General features: G+C 47.2%; 1 protein-coding gene across 8 annotated transcripts in view; it reads right to left on the reverse strand.

The window, feature by feature from the left end:
- The window catches only part of LOC146042320 (protein kinase C and casein kinase substrate in neurons protein 1-like), a 60,117-nt gene that overhangs the window by 8,695 nt on the left and 27,680 nt on the right, over positions 1 to 23,742 (reverse strand). For 5 of the 8 annotated variants that reach the window (XM_083162289.1, XM_083162288.1, XM_083162290.1 and 2 more), the window contains 4 exons: positions 9,098 to 9,186; positions 4,481 to 4,637; positions 3,000 to 3,235; positions 609 to 764 (listed from right to left, as the gene is read on the reverse strand). In XM_083162289.1, coding sequence (XP_083018415.1) covers positions 609 to 764; positions 3,000 to 3,235; positions 4,481 to 4,637; positions 9,098 to 9,186 — 638 coding nt within the window. Of the gene's footprint in view, positions 1 to 608; positions 765 to 2,999; positions 3,236 to 4,480; positions 4,638 to 9,097; positions 9,187 to 9,711; positions 9,733 to 10,043; positions 10,107 to 16,871; positions 16,891 to 23,742 lie in introns of those variants that run through there. The other 3 variants (XM_083162295.1, XM_083162292.1, XM_083162293.1) reach the window with 3 other exon arrangements.

Here is a 23,742-nt window from a genome sequence, read left to right on the forward strand (position 1 = left end):
TATCTGGATCTCCCTGCCTCGCAGCCTGGAGCAGTAAGTATGGATGCAGTGGTGTGCAGTGGAAAGGAAACAGGCCAGCATATCTGAATCTCCCGGACTCGCAGCCTGGAGCAGTAAGTATGGATGCAGGGGTGTGTACTATATGGTGCAGTGCAAAGGAGACAGGCCAGCATATCTGGATCTCCCTGTCTCACTGCCTGGAGCAGTAAGTATGGATGCAGGGGTGTGCACTGAATGGTGTAGTGTAAAGGAGACAGGCCAGCATATCTGGATCTCCCTGTCTCGCAGCCTGGAGCAGTAAGTATGGATGCAGTGGTGTTCACTATATGGTGCAGTGCAAAGGAGACAGGCCAGCATATCTGGATCTCCCTGCCTCACAGCCTGGAGCAGTAAGGATAATAGAAAGCTTTCAACAAATCACATTTACATCCCAGCAGGCCCTATCAGTAACACTGTGCTCAGCATGCTGGGATTTGTAGTCCCACAGCTGCTGGAGTATCACATGTTGTCTTCTCCTGATGTAGCGGAACCAATCCCTGTACTATACACCACATATACAGTATGACCGTCACATTATCTGTAGCCTCTGTGGCCTGGCTGCAGCTCACCTTCTCCTTGTCCTGCTTGCACTTTTCATTCTCCTCTGTGAGCTTCTTCTGTTTTTCTAGAGACAATTCTGGATTGACCTTCCCGTTGTTCTCCCGGATACTAGCGAAGTGTTCCTTCTTACAGGCCTTGTGATAGGCCAACTTTGCCTTTTCAAGCTGGAGAAATTCCAGAACAGTGACAATGAGCTGACAAACTCATGGTGTCTGCCAGATAATAAGGGGGACATTTACTGAAGCTTCTAAAAACGATTGTCTCTCATCTTCCAGGATGCCATTGAGAAATGATAGGCATGATCTAATTGGTTGCTATGGGAGACAACATCACCTGTTTTAATTTTTAGAAGCTTTCGTAAATTTGCCCCTAACTGTCTGGGTGATTGTTTGTTAATGATGTTTATATAGCGCCACCATATCATGCCCCTGACTTATTGGAGCTTACAGTCATACAGCGGAGATGTAACAAAGCTCTAAAGGGGACAGATGTCATCAGCAACCAATCAGCTTCTACCAATCATTTTTTAGAATAGTTTTGATAAATTTTACAATCTGATTGGTTGCTTTGGGCAATTTCTCCACTTGTACCCCTTAAAAGGTTTGATACAGTGTTCCTCTGCTCCTACATGACTTACTGCACACACTGGGCTCCGATACAGTCAGCAGCCAATGAAACTACAATATATGGATTTGGATTTTGGAAGATTACCAGACAAACTCAACTCATGGAGGACATGTAAACTCCACACAGATGGGGTATTGGTTAACTGAACTCTTGACCCTAGCAGATTAACAAGGAGGACACCCTTTTATCCTTCCACAGACACAAAAGTTCATAGAGCGAGGAGTCTTGGTGCCCAGAGCAGGCACATACTATGATGCTCCTTCCCAAATAACATACACTGACTTTAAGAATACGGTACTTGTTTCCTAGCACGGCCACAATCGCGGCCATCGGGTGTAATTTTTAGTGGCCTGCGACGCGACCGACGCGATGCCCCTGATTTTGCCATTGAAATGCATTGAAAACAGTGAAAATCGCGTCGGTCGCGTCGTGTGCTGCTAAAAATGCTTAAATGGTCCACACGCGATGGCCGCGATTTCCCCATAGGGAACAATGTTAAATGGGTAACTTTACCCGCGATGACCGCGATTTCCCATAGGAAACAATGTTAAATGGGTCAATTTACCCAAATCATCATAGAGAACAATGGTAAATGGGCCAGAAACCCCAAAAAACGCCCCTGACCAGTGAAATGTCCCCCCAAATGTAGTTTACGCCACCCCGCGATCAACGTGAACCCGAAGTGTGGCGAGCGCAGCGAGCCCGCGAGGGGCGGCGGTACGCGTCCTCCGACCTTTTCATACCCCCACTATCCACGTCGGCGTGGAGTTGAGAATAGAATAGTGTGGTGAGCGCAGCGAGCCACCGAGCCCGAAGCGTGGCGAGCGCACGCGGATACCTTCACAGGTAAACGCGTCCCTTCGCGGGCTTCACAGGTATCCGCGTCCCCTCGCGGGGCTCGCTGCGCTCGCCACGCTTCGGGCTCGGTGGCTCGCTGCGCTCGCCACACTATTCTATTCTCAACTCCACGCCGACGTGGATAGTAGGGGTATGAAAAGGTCAGAGGACGCGTACCGACGCCCCTCGCGGGCTCGCTGCGCTCGCCACGCTTCGGGTTCACGTTGATCGCGGAGTGGCGTATACTACTTTTGGGGGGACATTTCAATGTTCAGGGGTGTTTTTGGCCCATTTACCATTGTTCCCTATGATAATTTGGGTAAATTGAGCCATTTTACATTGTTTCCTATGGAAAATCGGGGTCATCGCGGGTAAATTGAGGCATTTAACATTGTTCTCTATGGGGAAATCGCAGGCATCGCGTCTGGCCCATCGCACCCGATTTTTTAGTGCATGCAATGCCCGCGATGCCCCCGATTTTACACCCGATGACCGCGATCATGATCGTTGTGGCCGTGCTAGGAAACAAGTACCAAGAATACTCCAAGAAAAGGAATTTGGATACCAATCATATAATGTCAAATTCACATACTTAAGACGAGAGCAATTTGTCATTCAGTTACATCCTTATCCATTATTTTAAGAGACTTAAACACAGCACCTCTTGCACTGCAGTCAGACACCTTGCACATAGAGCTATTTGCTCCTGCATAGGAGGCATTCTGCTGCAGTACGTTAGTAGCAGCTGTACCCCCTGACGGCAGCCCCGGTGGGATACAATGTAAGTTAGAATAAACTTAAATTGAGAAATGTGGGGAATAACAAAAGCTAAAATCTGTTAAACAGGGAAAGAGTCAGTACTGGCCAGAACCTTTTGGAAGAGGACACATAGTAAGTTTTCATTATGAGCACTACAAGAACAACTGGACATTTACCTTCTTTAGTTTCTTAGCCCATGGTTTCTGCGCCTTGTAGAACCCATTCTCCAGCTCACAGGACTCCTTAAAGCCACCGAAGATCTTGCGGTGATAAGTCTCCTTCTGCCAGTTGCGGATTTTGTCCGTGTCATCTGTCACCAGGGTCTTCTGGATCTGCACATGCAATTCACTGAGCCGCTCGGTGGCTGTCATGAATGACTGCCAGGCCCGGAGGAGTGAGCCGTACATGGGACCTGGCATTATATAGAAATGGTACAGGGCACCTTGTTAAATCATAAAGTTCCCAAAGGTTAAGTGGCAATTGCATACAAAAATCAAACAATGTTAACAGGGCCATCTGAGCAAATGGATAGCTCTAGGGGATTTTGAGCAAGGGTGGGCTGGGCACAGGCATCTACTGTCTGGGCTGGTACCCCTACAGCTTCTTGGTAGAGAATGCTGCCCAGCCACTCATATTGCGATTACACACAATGAAAGTGTTCAAGCAGCATTCTATACCTGCCTGCAGCCAGACAGACAGTGAATGGCGTTCAGCATGCTGATTGGTGGATGGCTGGTGCTATTCACCAATCAGAGTGCAGTATTCTCTTCCTGCCTCCCAATATGCAGCCAGACAGTGCATGGCTATCATCATGCTGATTGGTGGTTGGCTGGTGCTATTCACCAATCAGAGTGCAGTATTCTCCACCTGCCTCCCAACGTGCAGCCAGACAGCGAATGACTGTCATCATGCTGATTGGTGGTTGGCTGGAGCTATCCACTAATCAGAGTGCAGTATTCTCTTCCTGCCTTCCAGCATGCAGCTGTTAGCATGCTGATTGGTGGATGGCTGATGCTATAAACCAATCAGAGTGCTGATAGCCATTTACTGTATAGAAGCATGTAGAGAGACAGCACAGGACTGCAAGAGGGGTAAGGTATGATTTTTTTGTAATGAATTTACCATGAATGCAATGTTGACAAGATGGTCTTAGGGGTAAATTTACTAAGATGGGAGTTTAAGTAAAGATGGTATGCAACCAATCAGCTGCTATCTATTAACTTCTAGAAAGTGCAAAATAAACAGTAAGTAAAATCGGTTGCTATGGGCAAAATCAGATTCTTCAATAAAACTCCCCTCTTAATAAATTTACCCCATGCACCAAATATAAATTGATATATTTCTGACCATTTCCACCACTCTCACCAATTATTTAAGGAAATCAAGTTTTGCATGAAAGCGCATATTCCACTTGTAATACATCTGCGCATCAGCAAGTTCTGTACAAGCCTGCAATTCTTATTGCGGTTTTATTTTCTATGGTGCTTTTTAATTTGCCGTCTGTAAATAGCAATAGCAACAGTGACACATGCAACCAACAAATTACTGGTTTAAAAAAAAAAAAGAATTGAAAGTTTTTGAACGTAAAGGAAATATCCTTCTGTCATGTACTGAGCGGAACCCTTGCCCTAAATGACAGTTACCATAATCTACTCACTGCTGTCTACAAGCGGTTTCCACTTGCGGGTCCACTCGTCCATCTGCAGGGCGTACTGCTTCTCTATCTTGGCTCTGTCTTGGAGACAAGTGACAATATCGTCACACAGCCTGTGGCCATCTTCCGTCCGCTTTACCGTGCTGCTGTAGTTGTTTGGCTGAAATATGGGAAAGTGATATAAATTTGTAGGATATAAATTGTGACTCATTATTATTAACAACTCAGTTAAGGACAAGGACAATAGGTTCAAATAAAATCAATTAAAACAAAAAATATATATAGAATTTTGCAGCTGCGCAATTTAATTGCTCCGATGTCAGTGATGCGTTAAAGGGGGTGGAGACAAGATTCTGGACCCGCCCCCCCGCAGGATAATTATCATCGTCTTGCCGCAATCATGATGCAATTTGCAGGGAACCGTGTCATCAAGCCCTACAAATTTCACTAGGGCATGGTTGCCTACCCTCCCGGAATGGCCGGGAATCTCCCGAAAATCGCATCTTCCTCCTCCATCCCCCCCCCCCCCCCCCCCCGGAAAGGTGGGCAACCCTTCTGGATTCAGGGGGACCCCCACTGCGCCCCCCGATCGCGGCCGTCTTCCCCCGACGTCCGCGGGTCTCAAAGGAGGGGGCGGAGCTTAAATGTCACAATCGCGTCGTTTAGCCCCGCCCCCTCCAGAAAGATCTGTGATTTTGGCTATTTTGCATCATGGGGGCGGGGCTTAATGGCACCATGGTCAAGCCCCACCCCCAGAACTGCTGCTGAAAGTCTCCTCTCCTCTCAAAGTTGGCAACCCTGCACTAGGGAAGTAGGGCTGGGTGTGGGAGGTTCCTGGCTCTCCTAGGGGTACATTTACTAAGATGGGCGTTTTTTTGATTCTTTCTATTATCTTCTAGGACAGGGGTGGGGAACTTTTGGCCCTCCAGTTGTTATGGAACTACACATCCCAGCATGCTTTGTTAGAGTTTTACTATATGGCCATGCTACAACTGTGTAGTTCAACCACAGCTGGAGGGCCGAAGTTTCCCCATCCCTGTTCTAGAAGGTGCTAAATAAATAATTCGAATCGGATTGGTTGCTATTAGAAACATCCCATCTTCAATAGAACTCTCATCTTAGTAAATTGACCCTGATGTGTCAGGGAGCGGGTCACAGTCAACGGCAGTGTTTCCTAATGTAATGCAGCAACAATGTCTATGTACAGGGCTTGTCGGGAGTGATTTACCCGCTCTCCCTGCCACAGGCATAGCAATGATATCACATCACATTCCTTTATGGTTACACTGGATGGTTTATATTGGATATATATTGTTTACATTGTAACCTCAGAAATAAATGCCCGGTATCCAGACAAAAGTAATAGATTTAGACACTTTCCAGCGATTGACCCTTGGGGTGACCCATATATCCCCGCCCCTCTTTAGGAGATTACCTGTGGGGGATTTTGGCGGGTGTAGATATGCCAGGAGATTACCTGTGCGGGGATTCCGTTGAGCGTAGTTATGCCAGGAGATTACCTGTGCGGGGATTCCGTTGAGCGTAGTTATGCCAGGAGATTACCTGTGCGGGGATTTGGGCGAGTGTAGTTATGCCAGGAGATTACCTTGCGGAGATTTGGGCGGGTGTAGTTATGCCAGGAGATTACCTGTGCGGGGATTTGGGCGAGTGTAGTTATGCCAGGAGATTACATGTGTGGGGATTCCGGCTGGCGTAGTTATGCCAGGGGATTATCTGTGCGGGGATTTCAGCAGGTGTAGTTATGCCAGGAGATTACCTTGCGGAGATTTGGGCGGGTGTAGTTATGCCAGGAGATTACCTGTGCGGGGATTCCGGCGGGTGTAGTTATGCCAGGAGATTATCTGTGCAGGGATTTCGGCAGGTGTAGTTATGCCAGGAGATTACCTGTGCGGGGATTCCGGCGGGTGTAGTTATGCCAGGAGATTACCTGTGCGGGGATTTCGGCGGGTGTAGTTATGCCAGGAGATTACCTGTGCGGGGATTCCGGCCAGCGTAGTTATGGCAGGAGATTACCTGTGCGGGGATTCCGGCGAGCGTAGTTATGGCAGGAGATTACCTGTGCGGGGATTCCGGCGGGCGTAGTTATGGCAGGAGATTACCTGTGCGGGGATATCGGCGGCTGTAGTTATGCCAGGAGATTACCTGTGCGGGGATTCCGGCGGGTATAGTTATGCCAGGAGATTACCTGTGCGGGGATTCCGGCGGGTGTAGTTATGCCAGGAGATTACCTGTGCGGGGATATCGGCGGGTGTAGTTATGCCAGGAGATTACCTGTGCGGGGATTCCGGCGGGTGTAGTTATGCCAGGAGATTATCTGTGCAGGGATTTCGGCAGGTGTAGTTATGCCAGGAGATTACCTGTGCGGGGATTCCGGCGGGTGTAGTTATGCCAGGAGATTACCTGTGCGGGGATTTCGGCGGGTGTAGTTATGCCAGGAGATTACCTGTGCGGGGATTCCGGCGAGCGTAGTTATGGCAGGAGATTACCTGTGTGGGGATTCCGGCGAGCGTAGTTATGGCAGGAGATTACCTGTGCGGGGATTCCGGCGGGCGTAGTTATGGCAGGAGATTACCTGTGCGGGGATATCGGCGGCTGTAGTTATGCCAGGAGATTACCTGTGCGGGGATTCCGGCGGGCGTAGTTATGCCAGGAGATTACCTGTGCGGGGATATCGGCGGGTGTAGTTATGCCAGGAGATTACCTGTGCGGGGATTCCGGCGGGTGTAGTTATGCCAGGAGATTACCTGTGCGGGGATTCCGGCGAGCGTAGTTATGGCAGGAGATTATCTGTGCGGGGATTCCGGCGGGTGTAGTTATGCCAGGAGATTACCTGTGCGGGGATTCCGGCGGGTGTAGTTATGCCAGGAGATTACCTGTGCGGGGATATCGGCGGGTGTAGTTATGCCAGGAGATTACCTGTGCGGGGATTCCGGCGGGTGTAGTTATGCCAGGAGATTACCTGTGCGGGGATATTGGCGGGTGTAGTTATGCCAGGAGATTACCTGTGCGGGGATTTTGGCGGGTGTAGTTATGCCAGGAGATTACCTGTGCGGGGATTCCGGCGGGTGTAGTTATGCCAGGAGATTACCTGTGCGGGGATATCGGCGGGTGTAGTTATGCCAGGAGATTACCTGTGCGGGGATTCCGGCGGGTGTAGTTATGCCAGGAGATTACCTGTGCGGGGATATCGGCGGGTGTAGTTATGCCAGGATATTACCTGTGCGGGGATATCGGCGGGTGTAGTTATACCAGGAGATTACCTGTGCGGGGATTTCGGCGGGTGTAGTTATGCCAGGAGATTACCTGTGCGGGGATTTCCCCTAGGTCAGAGCTGGGATAGTCTGGCTGATGCTTGGAGAACAGAGTTATATGCAGCAATGAGCCCCTGACTCATTCCTGTCAGCGATACCGTTCTTACTGTGTGTGATCATGGAAATTCTCGCTGTGCAGACCGTCGCATGCCAGACATTTTACAAATAGGTTCTGAGTGTCTTCAAATGCATTTATGTTGGCTGGAAATTAGCAGGCGTTTCCTTCTGTTTCATGGCTCTGAATGATATCTCATGCTGTGGGGTATGGAGAGACATTATGGGGACTGGAGATGGAGTGACACTGTCAGGACTGGAGAGATACTGTGGGGACTGGGGAGACACTGTAGGGACTGGAGAGACACTGTGGGGACTGGAGAGACACTGTGGGGACTGGAGAGACACTGTGGGGACTGAAGAGACACACTGCAGCTGGAGAGACACTGTGGGGACTGGAGAGACACTGTGGGGACTGGAGAGACACTGTGGGGACTGGGGAGACACTGTGGGGACTAAAGAGACACTGTGGGGACTGAAGAGACACTGTGGGGACTGGAGAGACACTGTGGGGACTGGAGAGACACACTGCACCTGGAGAGACACTGTGGGGACTGGAGAGACACTGTGGGGACTGGAGAGACACTGTGGGGACTGGAGAGACACTGTGGGGACTGAAGAGACACACTGCAGCTGGAGAGACACTGTGGGGACTGGAGAGACACTGTGGGGACTGGAGAGACACTGTGGGGACTGGAGAGACACTGTGGGGACTGAAGAGACACACTGCAGCTGGAGAGACACTGTGGGGACTGGAGAGACACTGTGGGGACTGGAGAGACACTGTGGGGACTGGGGAGACACTGTGGGGACTGAAGAGACACACTGCAGCTGGAGAGACACTGTGGGGACTGGAGAGACACTGTGGGGACTGGAGAGACCCTGTGGGGACTGGAGAGACACACTGCAGCTGGAGAGACACTTTGCCCAGAAGGGATCTAGGGATGGACAAAGAATGGAGTGTGGATGATGCTGGGGAAAGTGGCTGGAGATAATCCACAACTGGCAGTATTAGGCACTATTCAATCTGGATTCCGCTCCCAAACATTGTTGAAGACAGCCGCGGATTGTAAACAATGGTTGCTGATTTTACAATCCAGCGTCCGTTTTCGACAATCCAGTTTCGATGTATAAAAAAGTTGAATTTTTCAGGCTTCAATGCTGTCGGAAACGGCCACAATGGACAGGCGAATGCTGATATATCAGCTCACGTAGGTGAAAGCCACACACTTACCATCCAGAAGCTATCGCTGGTGGCTTCATCTACTGCAACTTCGCTGTATATCAGAGACATGACGCTGGTCTCCTCTCTTCTGCACAGACCTATGTTATACAAGAAGCAAACAGTTACTATAGCTCAGAACTCACTATTATGGACATTTATAATCTATACAGGACCAGCAAAATACAGTATTACATTGTGATTTACAACCTTGAAGAACAACCCAGCACATCGGACTGTCGTTAAGGAAAGACCAGTAGGAGATCCTCATTTCTATCCATTGTCCCAGTTTTAATACACAGTTAATGGCTGCTACCGTTCTATCACCATGTAATATGTGATTACTAAATAACCGTTTTCATTAATAGTAAAGACCAATGACTTATAAAACACAGATGTTCCTAATAAATGATGAACTGGTGACATCAGAATGCTCTGATCTCAAATAATGATGTCATCACCCATCCTTTATACAAAGGGGAACATCACTTGTGCATAATTGAATATTTATTATACTTGAATCCTTGAAATAAAGAAATACATGTTTGTGATCTCTGATCCAGAAATCCGTCACACAGAAAGTGATAAAACCCAGCATGGGAAGAAAAGGACGTTGATGGATTTACCCTGCACATAACCCGTGTAATGGCCACATGTGTCTGCTCAGATACTGGGCCAGATGCACTAAGCTTCAAAAGTGATAAAATGGAGAGCGATAAACCACCAGCCAATCAGCTCCTACCTGCCATGTCACAGACTGTGTTTGAAAAATATCCGGCAGGAGCTGATTGGCTGGCTGTTTATCACGCTTCATTTGATCACTTTTGAAGCTTGGTGCATCTGGCCCACTATCAGGAGCACTGCTCCTGATAGGAGGCCCCCCTAATGGTATTGACTATACTATATAAATAAAGTTTATTAAAAAAAAAAAAAAAAGATTCAGCTGTATAATGCTGACCTTGTATTTGGTAGTAGATGAAGATGAAGTAACAAAATAATTGATATCCATGCTCCTTAGAATTGTGGGTCCAGTTTGCCTTTTGGACTATGCACCTTAGAACACAGACTGTAGAGATACTAATACCCCTTTCACACAGCACATCCGACCCAGGTAATTGTCGGGTTGGTGATGCGTCAACCCAAATTCAGCTGTGCTGTGAAAGCACTGAAGCTTATAACCCAGGTCGACCAACTCGGTCATTTGACGCTGGTTATAAGAAGGTTAAACCTGGGTCGCGCTATGTATAATGGCCCGGGCTTATTGTGAAAGCGCCGGACGTTGTCATGTGAAAGCGGTATAAGGGGTTTATTTCATAGTTGCCTACTTTTGGGAGAGGGCAGCCAGTTCAGAGAGGCAGGGGGCGGGGCTGCTGATGGGGCGGGGCAGGGCGGCCTGCGTATCATCATGTATGGGTGCGTGGCCAGCATGATTGCGTCCTTGTGGCCATGCCACCGCTGTGCAATGCTGGTATTTCAATCATTGTACAGCAGGGGGGAAGGGCTACATTCCTGGAGGCTTGCCTACCTTTCCGGGGGGCCGAGAGGGGGACCCAATTTCCTGGACTGTCCCTGGCCCTTCCGGGAGGGTAGGCAACCCTGGTTTATTTACTTACTGTTTACTAAGATGGGAGTTCTAGTGAAGATGGGATGTTGCCCATAGCAACCAATCAGAAAGTACTTATTTATTTAGCAAATTGTAAAAGTTAATAAATATAATCTGATTGGTTGCCGATAGTAACATCCCATCTTCAATAGAACTCTTAGTAAATAAACCCCTAGGTGGGACCCAGGCTGCTGCAGAGACACAGGGACGGGCGTTGCCAAGTTACTGCATTGCGCCACGTGACACAAATCCGGATTTCGGCTATATAGGGGTGTGTTCTAGCGTCTCTACCCCGTATTAGTCATTTTTGGGGGCGTTCCCATGGCTCCCCTAGCACTGAAGAGATTATGTGTGCTTGCAGAGCAGCGGTGATCTCCAGCTCCCCCATACTGCCACCTGTGGGAGGGACATGTCCAGGAAAGGGGGGAAGGGGACCCCCTAGTCTCTGTATTGGGGGCCCTGCCTATTTTCTCAGTCCCGGGCCCGTCATTTCTGATGGCAGCCCTGGTCCCTGCGTAACCTCGTAGTCATGAGTGAAAGGCCAGAGGGTACACAATAATAATTTCTGTATTTCCCTGGATAGAAGTCTGAGTTTTGTCCTTTGAAGACGCTCACTCTCCTCCTCACACAATCTGCACTTTGTCTGGTCACTATAATATTACAGATATTCTTTGTTCCTGTCTGTAGTGAAACATTTACTCCCCCGGAGGAGAATACGATGAATGGAGCTTGCGAGAATCTCGTCCATGACAGAAATAATATTTTATCAGTTATATAACTGTACGATTAGATTGTAAGCTTCTGATGCCCAGAACTTCACATACTGTACATTCCCGTTACTGTGCACCAGATACATTGCCCTGTCTGCACGCAGTTATTTACTGCGCTCATAGTAATCACTCAGGGTGTGCTCTATAATAGTCACATTATATACTGTACTAGCCCTAACACTATATTAGCCCAATATTGGATACGGTATACTAGCCACCTGATTGGATGCACACTCTGTATACTAGCCAGCTGATTGGATGCACACTCTGTATACTAGCCACCTGATTGGATGCACACTCTGTATACTAGCCACCTGATTGGATGCACACTCTGTATACTAGCCACCTGATTGGATGCACACTCTGTATACTAGCCACCTGATTGGATGCACACTCTGTATACTAGCCACCAGATTGGATGCACACCAAGTTGGATGCACACTTTATATACTAACCACCAAGTTGGATGCACACTTTATATACTAACCACCAAGTTGGATGCACACTCTACAGTATATACTAGTCCTAAGATTAGATGCACACTCTATATACTAACCACCAAGTTGGATGCACACTCTATATGCCAACCATCAAGTTGGATGCATACTCTATATACTAGTCCTAAGATTGGATGCACACTCTATATAATAGTCCTAAGATTGGATGCTCAACTTTATATACTAGTCCTAAGATTGGATGCACACTGTATATAATAGTCCTAAGATTGGATGCACACTCTATAGACTAACCACCAAGTTGGATGCACACTCTATAGACTAACCACCAAGTTGGATGCACACTTTATAGACCAACCACCAAGTTGGATGCACACTCTGTAGACTAATCACCAAGTTGGATGCACACTCTGTAGACTAACCACCAAGTTGTATGCACACTTTATAGACCAACCACCAAGTTGGATGCACACTTTGTAGACCAACCACCAAGTTGGATGCACACTCTGTAGACTAACCAACAAGTTGGATGCACACTCTGTAGACTAATCACCAAGTTGCATGCACACTCTGTAGACCAACCACCAAGTTGGATGCACACTTTATAGACCAACCACCAAGTTGGATGCACACTCTGTAGACTAACCACCAAGTTGGATGCACACTCTGTAGACTAACCACCAAGTTGGATGCACACTCTTTAGCAGGCTTTCCCAACCACGGTCCTCAAGGCACACCGACAGTACAGGTTTTAGTGATATCCAGGCCTCAGCACAGATGGTTTAATCAGAATCACTCAGGTACTAATTAAGTCACCTGTGCTCAAGCCTGGATATCACTAAAACCTGCACTGTTGGTGTGCCTTGAGGACCGTGGTTGGGAAAGCCTGCTCTATAGACTAACCACCAAGTTTGATGCACACTCTGTAGGCTAACCACCAAGTTGGATGCACACTCTGTAGACTAAACACCAAGTTGGATGCACACATTGTAGACTAACCACCAAGTTGGATGCACACTCTGTAAACTAATCACCAAGTTGGATGCACACTCTGTAGACTAACCACCAAGTTGGATGCACACTTTTTAGACCAACCACCAAGTTGGATGCACACTCTGTAGATGAACCACCAATTTGGATGCACACTCTGTAGACTAACCACCAAGTTGGATGCACACTCTATAGACTAACCACCAAGTTGGATGCACACTCTATAGACTAACCACCAAGTTGGATGCACACACTGTACACTAACCACCAAGTTGGATGCACACTCTAAAGACTAACCACCAAGTTGGATGCACACTTTATAGACCAACCACCAAGTTGGATGCACACTCTGTAGACTAACCACCAAGTTGGATGCACACTTTATAGACCAACCACCAAGTTGGATGCACACTCTGTAGACTAACCACCAAGTTGGATGCACACTCTGTAGACTAACCACCAAGTTGGATGCACACTCTATAGCAGGCTTTCCCAACCACGGTCCTCAAGGCACACCTACAGTACAGGTTTTAGAGATATCCAGGCTTCAGCACAGATGGTTTAATCAGAATCACTCAGGTACTAATTAAGTCACCTGTGCTCAAGCCTGGATATCACTAAAACCTGCACTGTTGGTGTGCCTTGAGGACGGTGGTTGGAAAAGCCTGCTCTATAGACTAACCACCAAGTTTGATGCACACTCTGTAGGCTAACCACCAAGTTGGATGCACACTCTGTAGACTAAACACCAAGTTGGATGCACACATTGTAGACTAACCACCAAGTTGAATGCACACTCTGTAGACTAATCACCAAGTTGGATGCACACTCTGTAGACTAACCACCAAGTTGGATGCACACTTTATAGACCAACCACCAAGTTGGATGCACACTCTGTAGATGAACCACCAAATTGGATGCACACTCTATAGACTAACCACCAAGTTGGATGCACACTCTATAGACTAACCACCAAGTTGGATGCACACTCTATAGACTAACCACCAAGTTGGATGCACACACTGTAGACTAACCACCAAGTTGGATGCACACTCTGTAGACTAACCACCAAGTTGGATGCACACTTTATAGACCAACCACCAAGTTGGATGCACACTCTGTAGACTAACCACCAAGTTGGATGCACCCTTTATAGACAACCAGCAAGTTGGATGCACACTCTGTAGACCAACCACTAAGTTGGATGCACACTCTGTAGACGAACCAAGTTGGATGCACATTCTGTAGACTAACCACCAAGTTGGATGCACACTTTATAGACCAACCACCAAGTTGGATGCACACTCTGTAGACTAATCACCAAGTTGGATGCACACTTTGTAGACTAACCACCAAGTTGGATGCACACTTTATAGACCAACCACCAAGTTGGATGCACACTCTATAGACTAACCACCAAGTTGGATGCACACACTGTAGACTAACCACCAAGTTGGATGCACACTCTGTAGACTAACCACCAAGTTGGATGCACACTTTGTAGACTAACCACCAAGTTGGATGCACACTTTATAGACCAACCACCAAGTTGGATGCACACTCTATAGACTAACCACCAAGTTGGATGCACACACTGTAGACTAACCACCAAGTTGGATGCACACTCTGTAGACTAACCACCAAGTTGGATGCACACTTTATAGACCAACCACCAAGTTGGATGCACACTCTGTAGACTAAACAACAAGTTGGATGCACACTTTATAGACAACCACCAAGTTGGATGCACACTCTATAGACTAACCACCAAGTTGGATGCACACTCTGTAGACGAACCACCAGGTTGGATGCACACTCTATAAACCAGTGGTAGCCAACCCTAGCCCTCGAGAGCTACCAACAGTTCACATTTTCCAGACAACCTAGCTGCTGCACAGCTGCACTCATTAATCACTGACACATTTTAAAAGATACACAGATGGGGCTAATTAGCTCACTTGTGATTCTGTGAGGAGACCTGAAAAACATGCACTGTTGGTAGCTCTCGAGGACTAGGGTTGGCTACCTAAGCTATAGACTAACCACCAAGTTGGATGCACACTCTATAGACTAACCACTAGGTTGGATGCACACTCTGTAGATGAACCACCAAGTTGGATGCACACTCTGTAGATGAACCACCAAGATGGATGCACACTCTATAGACTAACCACCAAGTTGGATGCACACTCTGTAGACAAACCACCAAGATGGATGCACACTCTATAGACTAACCACCAAGATGGATGCACACTCTGTAGACTAACCACCAAGTTGGATGCACACTCTATAGAATCCAGGTATACATCATCCATTCGACTGCGCAAAACAACTTTGAAGAAACTGAGCCGAAGCCTTCGCTACGCATGCGCAACTGGGAAAACCATCACGCCATCTATCGGTCAACACATTAACCCACTGCTATTAGATACAACAACGCTATTAGATATGGACATACCTCATACACACAGGCAAACCCATCTGAGTACAATGAAAGCAATGTACAGCTGCTAATGTCGACGCAGATTTCTAACTCCGGGGATGTGCAGAAATATGGGAAGATACCAGTTACCAGGATTTGTATTACAGATGCCAATAACCATGTGTAAAATTGCGGCTTCAACGCAGATCCGAGAAACATTGGGGTTTATTTACTTAAATGGGGGTTCTATTGAAGATGGGATGTTGCCCATAGCAACCAATCAGAATCTACTTCTACTTATTTATTAAGCACCTTCTAGAAGATAATAGAAACTGATTGGTTGCCCATAGCAACATGCCATCTTCAATAGAACTCCCATCTTAGTAAATAAACCCCTTTGTATCTCCAAGTAAGTCTATTATTTACACAGTCTTGCATACAAGATCACAGTCGGCGGCTGATACACTCCCTACGTCTTTGCCATCATTCTCCTCTACCCGCCACAAAATGGCAGCTTCCTGTCAATCATTGGCAAATAAATCAGAGTAATCGCAAAACTCTGATCATTGCGGACATTTGTGTGAGACCCAGCTCCATCGCTGAGAAGAGGAAATCAGGAAATCAGAAGGCGGAGACCATCTCCATGGTAAGCCACTACCTCAAAATGGAGGTGACACACATTCGTTTTTGATGCTGAGCCTATATGTTTGCACACTATCAATCACCCGACTTCTACAGCCTCACTGTTACCATGGCCAGCCGGACCCTCTTCCCCCGAGGGCTTTAAGTAGTCCTGAAGAGGTGGTGGAACTAATTTCCCCCTGCCACCTACCTCCTCCCTCCATTAGGGGGACCTAGGGCCAGTGACAGAGTTTTTGTCCCTCCCCTGCAAACTATAAATTTGTGTCCTACCCTCCATACTATATAAAGGGACAGTGGCCTTAAAACAAGGGGGCATGGTCAGACAATAGTGCCCGCAATTAAAATGACGCCACAGTAACAAAATCTTATTTACATTACAACGAATGTAGTGCACCTTATTCACATTACACCAAATATTAGTGCCCTCATTCATGTCATGACACATAGTAGTGCCCCTTATTCACAATGTGTCACTCAGTAGTGCCCCTTATTCCTATATTACTGTGCAGAGCTATGGGGAACTAGTCCCAGCTACCATTACAGGTGCTAGAACCCAGTTCTGCCCCGTTCCCTCTCATTTTAACCCCTGACACTGTCAATCGCCTGAAATGCTTCACTGTGTGACAGAATGCAAGACCCATACTGTTACCATCATCACACCATTCAAACCTGAATCAGGCTCAGTGTGGGTAATAATATTATAGTTGCGCAAGATGTCCTAACGAAACAAAGATGCTAATATATTTATTTATTCACAGTTCCTTATATAGCGCAGCATATTCCGTTGCACATTACAACTGGAAACAATAGTGATAAAACAAACTGCGTAGAAACAAGCCAACATAGAGGTAGGAGGGCCCTGCTCGCAACCTTACAATCTATAGATAATAAAATCTCCCCTTACTTTCCTCATCCAATGAACATGCTGCTTTCTGCTATACCGTTACAATGGTGAATGCACCAGGAAGTCCCACTGGAAAATATAACACATTACAAAAATTGAGCAGCCATGAAAGGGTGGGTGTAAATATTGGGTAGACTAGTGACCCCTTGTCCTTATTTCAGTCCAGGCGCAGATGACTGCTCAGCATGAAAGATGCTAAAACAGACAGGAGATTGTTAGATACGTTCTAGTCTTACTACTTGTCTAGCGCATGATCCTCGTCACAACCCGAAGGCTGCTTCCAATTTCCTTACTGTATGATCAAGCCAGATATATATGTATTTATATATAATAGACAGACTAGATATGTAGATTAGAGGCTAAAGCACACATCTGTTTGGAACACATATGTGATGCCTAATTTAGCCACAGCTGCAGAGTGGATTTAAGTTCCCTTGTGTCATTTATCAAGGAAAGTAAGTCTCAGAACTCAAGCAGAGTCATCATCAAAGCGGTTTCTGTGAAAGGCATCGTTTTCCTCATAACCCTGGAATTGGGAGACTCCCTGAATTAGAGTCTCCCAATGGTCAGGCCAGGAGGTGCAACAGTGTTGATGTCATCATTCTCCGCCCTCAAAATGGTGTGGTGTGTTAGACGAATAAGGAGGAGGAGGACATCGGAAGCCCACCATCAAATGATGGCTGGGCTTTTGCCATCTCAATTTTTTGTTGCTATGGTAACTAACCATCGCATTAAACAAAGTGATAGAAAAAATATTCATTTGATTTGCATATGTGTAAAAAAAACAGTTTGCGCACGCGCAGGTCCACTGCGGATAGGAACGGTGGCGGGAAACCAGTCTAATCAACGGAACACCATTTTATGTTTACCGTTCGATGGTGGCAAACATTGGAACGCTGCCAATGACATCAAATAAAAAACATTGATGTTTGTAAATCATTGTATTCCGATGTCCATTCCTAGCTGAGACACAATGAGACAGACCCTGCTTTCCCCAGAGCACTGATGGGTCGGGAGTGGCTGTGTGCCCAAGGATGTGTGATGAAACACAGGAGATGTGTGCCATTTTGCCGGAACCGGGTGGTAGGCAGAGAGCTAGAGGAGGTCATTTGGCATGCTACAAAATGAATGGGCGCAGCAATTCGTAATGACACCTATGGTTAAACATCTGGCAGCTGAGTTGTATGGCCAAAAGAACACATTTATTGGTCATCTGTACAGGAACTTTCTGTAACCATTGTAGTTTTTTACGGTAACAACTGGACATGTGGATCGGGATATCACAATATCTCGGAAATGTGCAACAGTAACCTTGCTGGGACTGAGCCATGGTACTGACGGGCAGAGGGGGGCTCACAGAGTTGGATGCAGTATGTGTTCACACATTGACATTTTTGCAGTTGTGCATGAGTCTAAATTCCCAAAAAGTTGCATTAACACATCCATGGTGGCAGACCGCCCAACATGACCCACTACAGAAGAGACACAATGGTCTGGTTGACTCTGTAAGCTGAGACGCAGATTACCGAGTCCCGGCCTCAGCTTGCCGACCATCGAATGATTTCTCCTGCCTTCACAAATATAAGTGAGTGGATTGTGTCCACCTAAGCCCTGTGGACCGTCAGTGTTCAACCTAAATAGGGTCGACCCCATATCCTAGAACAGTGGTTCCCAACCCTGGTCCTCAAGTACCCCCAACAGTGCATGTTTTGCAGGTCTCCACACAGAATCACAAGTGATATAATTAGCTCCACCTGAGGATCTTTTAAAATGTGCCTGAATAATGAGTGCACCTGCCGGGTGACCTGGAAAACGTGCACTGTTGGGGGTACTTGAGGACCAGGGTTGGGAACCACCGCAGTAGAAAACAAGGTCTGTCATTTTACTCCTATGAAACCTATTTAGTTAATGTAATGTAATGTGGTAACAGGCTTCAGTGTCATTATAGTGGACTCTGGAGCAAGTGCAGCTCTCAGTCAGTGGAATCCAGTCAGAGGTAAAACATCTGCCAAAGCAATTTGCTGCTGTCCCCTTATTTTATGATCTTTATATTATGCATGGAAAATAGGGCAGCCGCCAGTTCTACCTCCTGCCAATGTAAAACAAATTGCTAAAGCGACATGGTTGGATGTGATGCATTGGGAATTGGGGATGCTGAGCTGGAAATGCTGCATCCAGCCAGGAGACCTTCGCTTCCAGGAATCTGACACTTGCTTTGGATCCTCTCCCAGCTTCGGAATTCAGGAGTGCGGCTTCCCAAGGTGCACAGCCTCCTATTCTCATCGGCAGCATCAGCTGCACTGTGGCCTAGAAGGAATATGCAAATAATGGGCTGCTGATTGTTATCAGGGCGCTGATGCAAATGTGCAGACCCCACTGGCCCGTTCACTGCGGTGAGGGAGGGCCAGAGGAGGTGATTGCTTTGGTCCATGGATGTCTTGGGTACGCGGACGACCGGCTGATGTCACAGGATGTCAGTTGCCCCGATCCGTCTTCATCAGTTTTTACTGACTTCTATTTGCGAAGGCAGGAGAAATCATTCGATGGTCGGCAACTATCAAATTACTTCTCACATTTGATATATGCGAGGGGGTGTATTCTCGTTACACATCTCCTCTCGTTACACATCTCCTCGCATTTTTCCGAGGGAATCTGGTAGGCGGGGTGGACGGGCAGCGTCTCAGGTACTCAGTATGCCAGATGTTTGCAGCTTACTGAGCCATCCTGAATGAGGCCCTTAGTGTGGCATTTAGGTTACATGAATTTGCATTGCTCGCTTGATACTTCTATTTGGACTGTTGTAAGAAAGAAGGCGGCTATTTCATTTTTAGTGGGAAAACAACATTTGTGTGTATATAAAATTGAACTCAAGTTTAATTTGGGTTTGTCTATATATCATATGGTAGATGCATCATTCACATTTATTAGAACAGTCAACGCTATAATCTTGTATGAGACTTCATTACAGTATTAGAACTTGAGCTGTATTACTACTATTACCATTGTCTACACCAGGGCTGGGCAATTGCGGCCCTCCAGATGTTGATCTACACATCCCAGCATGCCTTGCATCAGTTTCAGCACGGCCACATAGCAAAACTAATGCAAAGCATCCTGGGATGTGTAGTTCATCAACATCTGGAGGGCCGCAATTGCCCAGCCCTGGTCTACGCTTTCCCTGAGCTGTCCTGTAACATATGTACACACACACACACGCTTGACCTAACATAACCCTGGCTCATATGCTTAGTTGGACTCCCTGGGTGAGATGTACTAAGCCTTGAAAAGTGATAAAGTGGAGAGTGAAAAACCTTCAACCAATCAGCTCCTACCTGTTATTTTTCAAACACAGTCTGTGACATGGCAGGTAGGTGCTGATTGGCTGGCTGTTTATCACTCTCCATTAAATCACTTTTCAAGCTAGGTACATCCGGCCTCCTGTGTGTTACATACGTCTGCACATACGCCTTCGGTCATTGTTATTTATTGGCCAGTAGCCATGTGGCCAGAAGTGGGGATTACATCTGTTGGAATGTGGCCGGGTTCGGCAGGAATGAAATGAGCCAATGAGGTGGTGGCTCAGAAACATGTTTGGGAGCAATTTAAAACAACATTGTCAGATGAGTCCCCTACAGCTGTATCAAGTGCTAAACTTCGATGCATATAAAGTTACCAATATAGTATATGATAAGGCTGTGTCTTGCTGTCATGAGAGCGTTACTGTTGTGATGTCGGATATGTGATCCGCTGTCAGATGTGTGATACGTGTTCTGGAGCACCTATAAACCGCCATTGTCAGATGAGTCCCCTACAGCTGTATCAAGTGCTAAACTTCGATGCATATAAAGTTACCAATATAGTATATGATAAGGCTGTGTCTCGCTGTCATGAGAGTGTTACTGTTGTGATGTCAGAAATCTGATCCGCTGTCTCTTGCTACAATTTAGTCAGTGACACTACTGTTTCTGCTTTTGTTTTATTATTATTGTTTTATTATTATTATCCTTTATTTATATGGCGCCACAAGGGTTCCGCAGCGCCCAGTTACAGAGTACACATAATCAAACAGGGAAAAAAAGAGTTGTTAAACTTTTTAGAAAACAAATCTCTCCAGCTTTGAAGTTGAGCCCACATAAAGGAGAAAATGGTTGTGGCAAAACTTCAAGCCCTTGGTGTATGCTGATTATAATGCGTTCATATGTGTGCTGATGAGGGTGTTGCTCCCTGTTAGTCCCGTGTCTCCACTCGTCCTTGTCACACAGGACAAGTCTGGAACTTTTTGAATAATAATCTTGTTGGGTATGTTATTTACAGGTTGCAGCTACAGTATCATTGAAGATAGAGCGGTTTTAAGGCAGCGCTATTTACATTTCATTTGCCCATTAGAACTAACAGTGGGGATTATTCTTGTTCATTCGCTGGGATGCAAATTCGCATCCTTGTGAGTGAACCAGATCCAGCCTTGCGAATGGGGGTACGCCATGTGCCATGGACCCCGGTGCGGAGGTGTCGGTGTGGCCAGCAGCCAGCTGTAGTGGCCTCCGGCAAGAGGATGACAGGGGAATGGTGCAGGGGCTGCAGGCGGAGATGGAGGAGTTCAGACTCCGCATGGAGAGGCCGCTTGAAGATGTGTTCAGGCTGGCGGGGCTGCTCTCACGCTCTGTCACCGTCTGGCCTGCAATGTGAGAACTGGTGGCTGAGGGAGCAGATGGAGAGGCTGAACCACCAGTGGTGGCACTGAGCCGGGCAGCGGGACTGAACGCGTGTCCAGGACAGGCATCTCAGGTCATGGGGGGAGGGGCAAGAATGTGGTGCCTAGGGGCGGCCTGACCCCTAAATCTGGCCCTGCTGTTAGATATTATTTCTGGCATAAAGGCAAGAGGTTCCAGGAAGTCACATAGGGCCGAAACTTCCGCACCACTGGAAGACCATTCTAGCCTGGTTTATAAGCAACTATTTCTGTGTGAAGGTACACTATATGGTAACAGTATTAGGACTCCGACCATTACACCAACAGGGACATTGTATTCCTATATATATATATATATATATATATATATATATATATATATATATATATATATATATATATATATATATATATATATATATATGCTCAGCGACATCTCTCATGTGTAGGCCCCCTAGACTCAGAATATATAACTGTTCTATGATTCTCCCGCTAGATCTTATCCCTGAATTAGCAGCAATGGGTGCAAGGTGCTGAAGTTCTGTTTCTGATTTTGTTTGTGGAAGGAAAAGTGCATCTGGGTAAACTGCATCTGGGACAATGCCTGCCGCGGGTGGGACAGCGGGACAGGACCCGAAAATCGGGACTGTCCCTCCAAAATCGTGACAGTTGGGAGGTATGCTTTTATACACTGAACTCTGGTATTAATATCTAGCACTATAGATGTCTATAGTATCGGCTGTATCACACATTTATATAATACTAGGTGCAGGGCCGGCGCTACCCACTCAGCAGAGGATGCAAAGCAGGTAGGCGCCGTGCAGGAGAGGCGCTGTCCCTGCTGTACATCCTCTGCTGTCCTCCGTGCCTGCCGGCTGCTGCTGCGCCTGTCACACTTCATCACAGGCAGCAGCGCCGGAGGCACAGAGATCCCTCCTTGCTCATTATCAGCTGGTCATCGGCAGGGTCCGAAAGGGAGCGGAGCTACACTGGCGGAGGGGGCGTGGCTACACGGGGCAGAAGGGGCGGAGCTACAAGGGAGCAAGGCTGACTGAAGACACCAGGAAACAGGAGAGGATGAGCTGCCAGTGCCACCATTGTAAAGTGTGAGTGTACTAATGTCGGTAACTGGTGTGGGCACGTGTGTAGGCAGCACTACGAATGTCAGCAACTGGTGTGGGCACATGTGTAGGCAGCACTACTAATGTCGGCAACTGGTGTGGGCACATGTGTAGGCAGCGCTACTAATGTCGGCAACTGGTGTGGACACGTATATAGGTAGCTCTGCTAATGTCGGCAACTGGTGTGGGCACATGTGTATGCAGCACTACTAATTTCAGCAACTGGTGTGGGCACGTTTGTAGGCAGCACTACTAATGTCGGCAACTGGTGTGGGCACATGTGTAGGCAGCGCTACTAATGTCGGCGACTGGTGTGGGCACGTATATAGGCAGCGCTGCTAATGTCGGCAACTGGTGTGGGCATGCATATAGGCAACGCTGCTAATGTCGGCAGCTGATGTGGGCATGTGTATAGGCAGCGTTACTAACATCGGCAACTAGTGTGGGCACGTGTATAGGCAGCACTACTAATGTCGGCAACTGGTGTGGGCACGTGTATAGGCAGCGCTGCTAATGTCAGCAACTGGTGTGGGCACGTCTATATGCAGCGCTACTAATGTCGGCAACTGGTGTGGGCATGTGTCTAGGCATCGGTACTACTGTCGGCAACTGGTGTGGGCACGTGTAGAGGCAGCACTACTAATGTCGGCAACTGGTGTGGGCATGTGTAGAGGCAGCACTACTAATGTCGGAAACTGGTGTGGGCACGTGTAGAGGCAGCGGTACTAATGTCGGCAACTGGTGTAGGCATGTGTACAGGCAGCGCTACTAATGTCGGCAACTGGTGTGGGCATATGGTTACACAGTGCTACTACTGTCGGCAACTGGTGTGGGCACTACGTATAAGCAGAGGTACTACTTTCAGGCAACTGGCGTGGGCATGTGTATAAGCAGAGCAACTACTTTTGGCAACTGGTGTGGGCGTTATGTATAAGCAGAGGTACTACTGTCAGCATCTGGAGTGGGTATATGGTTACGCAGCGCTACTACTGTCGGCAACTGATGTGGGCACTACTTGTAAGCAGAGCAACTACTTTTCGCAACTGGTGTGGGTGTTATG

This window comes from Crinia signifera, chromosome 19, assembly GCF_055691185.1.
Source record: "Crinia signifera chromosome 19, ASM5569118v1, whole genome shotgun sequence".
NCBI lineage: Eukaryota > Metazoa > Chordata > Amphibia > Anura > Myobatrachidae > Crinia > Crinia signifera.